This window comes from Physeter macrocephalus, chromosome 17 (assembly GCF_002837175.3).
Source record: "Physeter macrocephalus isolate SW-GA chromosome 17, ASM283717v5, whole genome shotgun sequence".
Lineage (NCBI taxonomy): Eukaryota > Metazoa > Chordata > Mammalia > Artiodactyla > Physeteridae > Physeter > Physeter macrocephalus.
The window spans coordinates 29704289-29715124 of record NC_041230.1 but is presented as its reverse complement, the minus strand read 5'-3'; the positions used below and the strand labels follow the sequence as shown (position 1 = coordinate 29715124).

At 39.0% G+C, this 10836-nt stretch overlaps 1 protein-coding gene across 10 annotated transcripts in view; it reads left to right on the top strand.

The window, feature by feature from the left end:
• The window catches only part of CNOT1 (CCR4-NOT transcription complex subunit 1), a 99102-nt gene that overhangs the window by 78114 nt on the left and 10152 nt on the right, over nt 1-10836 (top strand). For 6 of the 10 annotated variants that reach the window (XR_008615539.1, XR_008615538.1, XM_007112829.4 and 3 more), the window contains exons 31-41: nt 550-846; nt 1592-1732; nt 1826-1930; nt 2514-2633; nt 4612-4803; nt 5371-5513; nt 5964-6072; nt 6172-6341; nt 6998-7250; nt 9246-9494; nt 10476-10639. Coding sequence is in view for 8 of the 10 variants with exons in the window: in XM_007112829.4 (XP_007112891.1) it covers nt 550-846; nt 1592-1732; nt 1826-1930; nt 2514-2633; nt 4612-4803; nt 5371-5513; nt 5964-6072; nt 6172-6341; nt 6998-7250; nt 9246-9494; nt 10476-10639 (1943 nt within the window). In the remaining 2 variants the exon portion in view is untranslated. Of the gene's footprint in view, nt 1-549; nt 847-1591; nt 1733-1825; nt 1931-2513; nt 2634-3356; nt 4020-4611; nt 4804-5370; nt 5514-5963; nt 6073-6171; nt 6342-6997; nt 7251-9245; nt 9495-10475; nt 10640-10836 lie in introns of those variants that run through there. The other 4 variants (XM_007112831.4, XM_007112832.4, XM_024125099.3 and 1 more) reach the window with 2 other exon arrangements.

The following is a 10836-nucleotide window of genomic DNA, read 5'->3' as shown; positions in this document are numbered from 1 at the left end:
TTTTCTTTTTTTTTAAATATTTATTTATGGCTGCGTTGGGTCTTAGTTGAGTTGTCACGCACAGACTTCTTTCTAGTTGTGGCACGTGGGCTCCAGAGCGCATGGGATTAGTAGTTGGCATCACACGGGCTTAGTTGCCCCTTGGCATGGCATGTGGTATCTTAGTCCCCCAACCAGGGATCGAACCCGCGTCCTCTGCATTGGAAGGTGGATTTTTAACCACTGGACCACCAGGGAAGTCCCAAGAAGTTGCTTTCTTTAGGAGTACTTGAGCCACAAATTTTGACTAAGCAGGTAGTGTCTTTAAGCATCTTGTAATGAACAGTTTGCCCATTAAATTTTATCTATAATCATATATCACAAGATATACTGACTACTGTGTCTTCTTTGGAGCCCAGGTTGTTTCCTTAGCTTTTCATTGGTTAATTTAAAGTAGAAATTGGTAGTTCATGTTAACCTTGAAATAATGACAAAAACATGGGTGTGATTGCTGTTAGAAATTGGGTTGTCTTATTTAAACAAGCTGATGACTTGTTTTTTCCTCCCTAGATTCCCTTGTTTCAGGCCCATCCACAGTTGAAGCAGTGTGTGCGCCAGGCAATTGAACGGGCCGTCCAGGAGCTGGTCCATCCTGTAGTGGATCGATCAATTAAGATTGCCATGACTACTTGTGAGCAAATAGTCAGGAAAGATTTTGCCCTGGATTCTGAGGAATCTCGAATGCGAATAGCAGCTCATCACATGATGCGGAACTTGACTGCTGGAATGGCTATGATTACTTGCAGGGAACCTTTACTCATGAGCATATCCACCAACCTGAAAAACAGTTTTGCCTCAGCCCTTCGTGTAAGTTGATTATTCTCTTGTTGTTGTATAAAACTTATTATTGCTTATCTGAAAATGTTTCTTTTCCTTTGCTAGTAACAGTGAGCATTTCCACTTATTATAACAGTTACCATATGTGTTTGATGTCCTCCCCTTTGGACTGTAAGTTCTGTGAGGTGAAGCGTCATGTCTGTCTTTGCTCACTATTATATCCTTAATAGTGTTTGGCAGATAGTAGATACTCCAGATACTTACTGGTTTGAAGGATTTTTTTAAAAACTGCCTAAGTTAACAGTCTTGATTCTGTTTACCATGAAGAATTTATATTTAAAGTACTTTGGAGTAGGACAGTACAAAACAACTTAAAGTGACTCTGTGTGTCTGAGCGAGCACACACACACACACACACACACACACACACACACACACACACACACCCCCACACACACTCTCTTCAGGTAACTGTTATTAATTTGGGCTCTCAGATGTCGTGGTTAATAATGCCTTTGTTTACTGCTTTACTGCTTTCATAGTGTTCACCATCTTCACAGAAACCTGGTAAGATGTTTCAGTTGAGTAGTATTTTCATTTTGTAGATGAAGATGATTGTTAGACTGTTTCATGGTCACAGCTAATGAGTCATAAGTAGAGTTGGAACTTCTAAAATTAATTTGTCTAAGCACTGCATTTTCTATTATCCCATCTATCTGTTTCGTCTACCCACAGAAAATTTTAAATTTTTTTCTGTCTCTCCCCCTCCCAATAGACTGCATCCCCACAACAAAGGGAAATGATGGATCAGGCAGCTGCTCAGTTAGCTCAGGACAATTGTGAATTAGCTTGCTGTTTTATTCAGAAGACTGCAGTAGAAAAAGCAGGCCCTGAGATGGACAAGAGATTAGCAACTGTAAGTGTTTAGCATTTGCCTTTTAAGTATTTTGTTTTTCCATTTAAGAAAGTGCCTCATAACAAGAACCTCAGTGACTTTTTTTGTTTGCAGGAATTTGAGCTGAGAAAACATGCTAGGCAAGAAGGGCGCAGGTACTGTGATCCTGTTGTGTTAACATACCAAGCTGAGCGGATGCCAGAGCAAATCAGGCTGAAAGTGAGAATTGGGGGCTCTGTCTCTCCCTGCCCCATCTTTGTTTTCTTTCTGTTCTTGTTGCTTAACTCCTCACCAGGACTAGGATAGGGGGTTTAAATGCTGTTTCTGAGAAAGCATTTCATTTCACTTAAAGGTTACCTGTGGAGAAGACATAGAAATAGCTTAGATGTGTCCCCTCCTCCTATTGTTGAAGTGCCTTTTTGTTTTTGTTTCCCAACTTGGTCTTCCCTCTGGTACTTGAGTTTTTATTGCTAGTTAGTTGTTGGTGAGAAATTTTATCATTTTTACCAGCTCCACTGGAGAATTGCACTGGCAGCATGGTCCTACTTGAGTCATTTTCCAGTGGAAAAGCTCTTAATTTATAAATAAGGGAGACTCTAACAGGTCTCAGGGAAATAGGAAACACTGAACTGTGTGCACGCACATGCATGCATATTCAGTCATGCTGTTAAATGTTGTAATGACTCCTGTGTCCCTTCTCAGAACCCCTGTGCTTACGCCCATGCAAAATTTCCACTTTGATAAAAAGGTTTCCCTTGATTGTGAAGAGGATCCTGTTAAAGTTAAGTTTTCTTCTTCCAAGGTTGGTGGTGTGGATCCAAAGCAGCTGGCTGTTTATGAAGAGTTTGCACGCAATGTGCCTGGCTTCTTGCCTACAAATGATTTAAGTCAGCCCACAGGATTTTTAGCTCAGCCCATGAAGGTAAATACTCGTCTTGGATTAAATTGAGTAATTTACAGTTTAATTTGAATGTTTTTGTCAGTTAATCTATCACTGGTTCCTGGGAGCTTAAGTTATAGGGAAAAAATTACCCACGGTTGTTGAGTAGTATAGATATTCTTTGTATCAGATCAGCATGGCATTCGGGAATTTTTTTAAATCCATGAGGTTGATTTAACTTTCATGTTTGGCCTAACTAAAGGAATTTACGTGGTGACCTCATGGCTTCCCCTGTTCTTTGTAGAAACATTTTCTTAAAATTTGAAATGTTATTTACACAAAAGTTGAAAATGTAAGGGGAAACATTTTCCTTTAGAACCATTTGAACATAGGTGCTGATCTTGCTGGCCCAGTCTCTTGAATCCTTTGGTCTGTGTTTCCTACAAAGACATTCTTCTGTGTGACCATTGTATAACCATTGAAATCGGGAAGTTAACACTGATACCTTAGTATCATCTAATCCTTACGTAATTCAAGTTTTACCAATTGTCTCAGTATTGTCTTTTTGTAGTAAAAGGACCTAAATCAGAATCACGCATTTCAGGGAATTCCCTGGCCGTCCAGTGGATAGGACTCTGCGCTTGTAATGGGGGGCCCTTGGTTCGATCCCTGGTCAGGGAACTAAGATCCTGAAAGCTGCGCCCCCCTCCCCCCAAAAAGAACCACACATTTCATTTAGTTGTCATATTTAAAATTTTCCCGCAGGTCGGTCTACTCCAGCTCCTTTTCTCATCTTCCCATGGCCTTCACACTTTGATTACAGGCCAGTGATTTTGTAGAATGACTTGATTTGGGTTTGTGCAATATGTTCTCATGAATAGATTCAGGTTGTACATCTTTGATAGGAATACCACAGAAATGATGCTGTGTTCTTATTCTGTCCTATTAGGTTTTGACAGTTGGCCTGAATACTATATTTTCCATGGTTTGGATTATATACTTTCATAGGCTGCAGATTAGATGCTACAAGTGGTGCTGCACTCAGCCTTTCCCATTATTTATCATGCTCTTTCATCACTTGATTGTATTGGTGTCTGCAAGGCTTTCCACTATCAAGTAAACAAAACACACCCCCACCAGTGCTTGCTTTGCACTGCACCACTTAATGGCATCAAGACCAAACAGTTCAGGAAGGGGAATGGAAGAGCCCCTCCATGTTTTGATGAAAAAGAGAGAGAAAAAAATAATAAGGGTAGTTAATATACCAATAGACTTTTTAAAAAATATATTCATTTATTTTTTTGGCTGTGTTGGGTCTTAGTTGCGGCACGCGAGATCTTTAATTGCGGCGCAGGCACTTTGTTGTGGTGTGTGGATTTTCTCTCTCTAGTTGTGGTGCGCAGGCTCCAGGGCACGTGGGCTCTGTAGTTGCAGCACGCGGGCTCTCTCATTAAGGCTCGCAGGCTCAGTAGTTGTGGCATGCGGGCTTAGTTGCCCCATGGCATGTGGGATCTTATTTCCCTGACCAGGGATCGAACCCTTTCCCCCTGCATTGGAAGGCGGATTCTTTATCACTGGACCACCAGGGAAGTCCCCCAGTAGACTTTTTTTTTTTTAGTTTTATTTAATTTATTTTATTTTTGGCTGCGTTGGGTCTTCGTTGCTGCACGTGGGCTTTTCTCTGGTTGCGGCGAGTGGGGGCTACTCTTCATTGCGGTGTGTGGGCTTCTCATTGCGGTGGCTTCTCTTGTTGCAGAGCATGGGATCTAGGGGCACAGGCTTCAGTAGTTGTGGCACGCAGGCTCATTAGTTGTGGCACACGGGCTTAGTTGCTCCGCAGCATGTGGGATCTTCCCGGGCCAGGGCTGGAACCCATGTCCCCTGCATTGGCAGGCGGATTCTTAACCACTGCACCACCAGGGAAGCCCCCCAGTAGACTTCTAAATTCCTACCTGTGCCAGTGAAAAATCTTTAATTTTTCCCCCCTCTCTTTTTTGGGTTATTTCCTCCTCCAAAACAGCAAGCTTGGGCAACGGATGACGTAGCTCAGATTTATGATAAGTGCATTACAGAACTGGAGCAGCACCTTCACGCCATCCCACCAACTTTGGCCATGAACCCCCAAGCTCAGGCTCTTAGAAGTCTTTTGGAGGTTGTAGTATTATCTCGAAACTCTCGGGATGCCATAGCTGCTCTTGGATTGCTCCAGAAGGTTAGTTCTTAAACTGTTAATTTTAGAAGAAACTAGGTTTGTAAATATCTAGTGACCTGCACCATTATTTACTTAAGTTATGCTTAAAATTATAAAAATTAATATAAAGCAAGTTTTGTTCTGTAGTAAGCAGATGATCTTCTGCAGAGTAGAGTGTTGTAAATAGTTACAACAGTAAAGTGTGAAATCTTTTCTTTTTTCCATAAAGGTAAGATCTTCTGGAATTATAATTGTTTAAGAAACTTTAAAAGATAGCCCTTTAGATTTTTGAGGGACAGTTGATCCAAGTACTTGGGTAAGGAGGTGGGGTATGGGGCAGCATTAGGTTATTACTGTGTAGGGACAGTGTCACCTCTCTTGACAGGGAAGAACACTAAGCATGGACTAGAAAGAACTCAGAGAGTGTGTGTGTTAGGCAAGTGAAAAGGATTTTAGTGAACGGACAGATTGTTAACTTGTGGCTTTAGAAGGTATGTTGTACTTTGCATTAAGGTTTGGTTATTGACTTTGATAATTGGGCTGAATACTGTATTTTCCATGGATCTGAACACTTTTTTTCTTCCATAGGCTGTAGAGGGCTTACTAGATGCCACCAGTGGTGCTGATGCCGACCTCCTGCTTCGCTACAGAGAGTGCCACCTCTTGGTCTTAAAAGCTCTTCAAGATGGCCGGGCGTATGGGTCTCCATGGTGTAACAAACAGATCACAAGGTCAGTAGCCATCTTAGAAGAGTAATATTTATTGAACTGCTTTCTCACATACATGACCCTAAGTACTGAGAATTGTTGAATGTTTGTTCTTTTTCCATCTGGTGCCCATGATGGATACAGAAAACCAGTACCTTGTTTTGGGGAATAAATGATAGATCATGGATTTTAAAAGGTTTCAGTGATTTCATAGAAGTGATGTTCATAAATAAATAATGTCTTAAATGGAATGCTTTGTTTTCTAGACTTCGAGAACAAAACTTGTGTTTTAACACTGGGTCGTCTGTTCTACTTCTTTACTGGTTATTTTGAATCTTGAAAACTGATTTTTAGTTGGTTCTTAAGGCATCCTTAATTTGGAACAAGTTACCATTTAATAAAATGGGCTCTTTATTTTACCTGATATATAGTATGGTTAAGCCTTTATGAATAAAGAAATACTGACTTTTCTAGGTGCCTAATTGAGTGTCGGGATGAATATAAATATAATGTGGAGGCAGTGGAGTTGCTAATTCGCAATCATTTGGTCAATATGCAACAGTATGATCTTCACCTAGCTCAGGTATGGAAGGAATTAAACAGGAAAAGTGACCTCTGGTAGTTGGGAAGTGTGTTCGCTGTAAGTGCTGTCTTTCTTACTTTGTGCTTTCTGTGTTGCCAGTCAATGGAGAATGGTTTAAACTACATGGCTGTGGCATTTGCTATGCAATTGGTAAAAATCCTGCTGGTGGATGAAAGGAGTGTTGCCCATGTTACTGAGGCAGATCTGTTCCACACCATTGAAACCCTCATGAGGATAAATGCTCACTCCAGAGGCAATGCTCCTGAAGGGTGAGAAGGAAATGCTTTGGGATTCTTGTGTATTCAGCCGTCTAAGAGCTTTAGAAATGACTGTATAGACTTAGTAACATTACCTGTTATATAACTGCTTCAGCTACCACATATGGTAAGCTTTGGTGAGGCCTAATATTGTCCCTTGAGATATGAAAGCTTAAATAACTGCCAAGCCTTCTTGCTGTAGAGCAGTACATACAGCACTAGATTTGATGTCAGAGTCCTCTGTTTAAGGCCTGCCTCTGCTGCTTAAAATCTGATCTTAGGCAAGTCGACTTACCCTCCCTAAGCCTGTTTCTTGTATAAAATGGGAATAATATCTTGAAGAACTGTTGAGAATTAAGATGAATAACACAAAGCATGGCACATAGCGGGCATGCAGTGAATAATTTTTTGACCACAAACATGAGCTCCATTTCATAGGGCATCGTTTTTTTGTCAAGAAGTGACTTAACTGAAGTCAGTCATTTGCACATTATGTCCTCATGAGTAAACAGATATGAAGAAACCGAGGATAGTTTTGTTTAAATATGGGAATGGTAAAATTATCATCACTCTTGCGGTCTCTCTTAAATAAACAAATTGTCCAACTGTATGTCTGTGAAATCACAACCATGAATAGACTGATTTTCATTCTGGATTTATTGTACTAGATTGCCCCAGCTGATGGAAGTAGTGCGATCCAACTATGAAGCAATGATTGATCGTGCTCATGGAGGCCCTAACTTTATGATGCATTCTGGGATCTCTCAAGCCTCAGAGTATGATGATCCTCCAGGGCTGAGGGAGAAGGCAGAGTATCTTCTGAGGGAATGGGTGAATCTCTACCATTCAGCAGCAGCTGGTCGTGACAGTACCAAAGCTTTCTCTGCGTTTGTTGGACAGGTAGAGCTTTTGGAAAGAAAGGTGCTTTTTATTCAACATAAGTAGGGTGTGATGCCTCCAATATTAAAGCTCAGTATTATGTACCTGTGGTCAGTTACCTCCATACTCATGTAAACCAAAAATGTCACCATCATTACTCTGTTAAATTGATACTGTTTATTTTCCCATCATTGGTCACTAAGCAGTAAAGTCAACATTTCCCATCCCCTTTAGTTCTTTTTGTCCGATTTCAGTTGTCACAGCTACAAAGTACAATGGGTCAGGTAATGAATAATGAAATTGCCAAATGTATATAGTAATTTTACCAGCTTCATAATCAGCAGTCATGGATTACGGGCTAATCTGTAAGGTTCTTATAATAGCCCATGTTTAAAAAGTAAAATAAGGAGTACCCTGCTGGTCTAGTGGTTAAGGATTTGGTGCTTTCACTGCGGTGGCCTGGGTTCAATCAATCCCTGGTTGAGGGAACTAAGAATCCTGCAAGCCCTGAGGTGCAGCCAAAAAAAAAAAAAATTTTTTTTTTTTTTAATTTAAAAGTAAAATAAAACACAACACAACAAAACAAAAATAACCTTAAATATTTAAATGGTGGAGATTTTTATTTTATTTTCTAAATTAAGTACCTTATCTACCTAAAATAGCTTATTTCTGCAGTTCGACCATTGTATTTCTACAAACTGAGACCAAAGCTTAGGTGTGCCACCAAAGAAAGATGCAAATTAGATCTATTATCAGATAAATGACAATTGAATGTGGAAGAGCTGATTTGAATTTTAGAAGTTGTCAGGAATTGGGTTTTACTTTTCAAGATGACTAATTTCTTAGTAAATCAAACCAAGTAAGTTTCTCCCTTAAAAGAATCGAGGGAATTATAAAAACATACCCTATTGAAAAGCTGTTACTGCATACTTACAGTTTGATTTCTGATTGGATAGAGGAATATCAAATCAATTGGTTTTTATGATCATTGATATTTCATGGGTATGGATGTGGCACCTGTCTCACCCCAGTTGTTGGCTTGTTTGCTCTTGTTCTCTCCATTTGAAAAAGATAATGTATTATACTTTTCTATTCTCTTTTGAATCCTTTTGAGAATTCCTTTTTTTCCTTTTCTGCTCCCTCTTGATCATAGCAGTCTGTCCTAATTTCTTCTCCCCCCCTTAGTTTTTCAGATTTCATTGTACAAAAGTCCCTTTGCTGGCCTTCTGTTTTTCCTAGGGTATATTATTGTCAATTCAGCTGTGTTATTGCTTATCAAGGGACATTTAAATTGTTTTAAAGTTTCCAAGATAATGGTCAAGTTTTCATTCTGGGCTTGGTTTCAGCACTGACCTCCTCCCTCTGCAGCCTTAACGCTTGTTACACTGTCTTCTTTTTCTTCTTTCATACTAGCGAAATAACTTCTCTGCTTCACTTCCAAATTATATGTCATAAAATTTGTACTTTATCCTTTCTTTTAAATAAGCTTGCCCTTGCCCTTTCCACTTTATCTTAATTTACATTAAAATAGCCACGTATGACCTGTGAGCATTTTGCTTTGGTACCTACTTTCTGTATAAATTATTATTTGATTTTCCTAGTGCAGCTAGTTGGAGTTTCAAAAACGTTGTTGTTATTGGTTAAGTCAGTTAGAAGAAATTATGTGAGAAACTAAAATATATGTAACTTAATCTCTTACTTGGGGGAAATACACATTGACCAGAATGTCTTAATATGACTTAATGAGTTACTAAAAGTTGGTTTAGTTTTCATAATTAACTTTTGAAATTATTGGCTATGGACTGCTGTTAAAAATTGCCATTTATTATCTCTCAACTCACTTAAAACTGAAGGAATTCTTTCGTGGATCCTTAACGTAAAAGTCATTTTCATGACCCCCTTTTTTTTTTTTGACAAAGTAAGAATCAGAAATGTGACAATAGGATTGAATGAAAGAATACTTCTTACATGAAAATTAAAATTTTATTCATGTGTATTATCTCATTGTGCCTTGCAATGTTTTTGTTCCCTTCGTAGATGCACCAGCAAGGAATCCTGAAGACTGATGACCTCATAACAAGGTTCTTTCGTCTGTGTACTGAAATGTGTGTTGAAATCAGTTACCGTGCTCAGGCAGAGCAGCAGCACAATCCTGCTGCTAATCCCACCATGATTCGAGCCAAGTGCTATCACAACCTGGATGCCTTTGTCCGACTCATTGCACTGCTAGTAAAGCACTCAGGGGAGGCCACCAACACTGTCACAAAGATTAATCTGCTGAATAAGGTCTGAAATCCTTTCTTGCCTTAGTCTTTGCACACTTGAAGTCTGTATCAGTGGTTCTCAACCCTACAGGGCCCCCAAAACATTTTGTAATATCCCCTTTTCTGTCCAGATATTAAATTCATAGATAATATGTAAACATAATCACCGAATTTTAGAGGAAGAGTATGGTGCGTTAAGTGAAAGACACCCCTCCCCTAAAACAAAACAAAAACATGTAACGTATTTTCAGTATGTTAATGTTTGTAATGAGTACACTAGAAAGTATTTAGGTAGTATGAGATTTGCCCCCATGTACAGAAACACTGTGAATGAGATGGCTACACATGTCCATTGATAACAAAAATTGGCAGCTCAAATACCATGAGTGACGTTGCAGTTGTCTTGATTTTCTGAAAAGGAACAAAGCAGAATTTCTGTTTGATTTATGCAGTGGAATTGCTGGAAACTTGAATGTTAAGATAGTGCAAAAATGAACTTAGAGCTTGGTCTTGGATAATTACAAATGGGTTCACATACATCCCCCACTGTTCAGTGATAAAATCAAGTGGAATGCAGGATAGTTCTTAAATATTTCTGCAACCTAATAGCATACTTGACCTTCCATCTACTAAATGCCAAGAGAAGTATAAATCATTTGCCTCTTGTCAGCTTTATGTCAGACCAGAAAAATTAGGTTGTTTGATTGTGTTAACATGATAAAATATGATGTACCATGCCGATTTCTAGAGCTTTAGAAAAACTTGTGGAAAGTATACATGTCTACTATACTTCCATATACAGGGGTATGGAAATTCAAAGAAACCATGCAGAATTCTGTAGGGTAAATCAAACCTCAATGCATGGTCCCTTTGGCTACCAGTATGTAATTTTATATTTCCTTTCATGTGGGGTATAACGATGCAAGGTAAAAAAGCATGGCTAGACAGTGGTAAATGAATTATCTTCATGATTTACAAGCTCTGTAATCTGTGTGCTCTATAGGTCCTTGGTATAGTAGTGGGAGTTCTCCTACAGGATCATGATGTTCGTCAAAGTGAGTTTCAGCAGCTTCCCTATCATCGAATTTTTATCATGCTGCTCTTGGAACTCAATGCACCTGAGCATGTGTTGGAAACCATTAATTTCCAGACACTTACAGCTTTCTGGTGAGTATTGTTGAATATAATACTGTTAAGGATTTCCTGTTAAGGATTGCTGTTGTAGTGTAGTAAAATTTGAGAAGTAGAACTCTTGTGGATTTGAGGCATGTTGATTCATAATGCAGTTTACATGTTGTCTACTTAATTATATTCATGTTTTTTTTTTTTTTTTTTTTTTTTTTTTTTTTTTTTTTTTTTTTTTT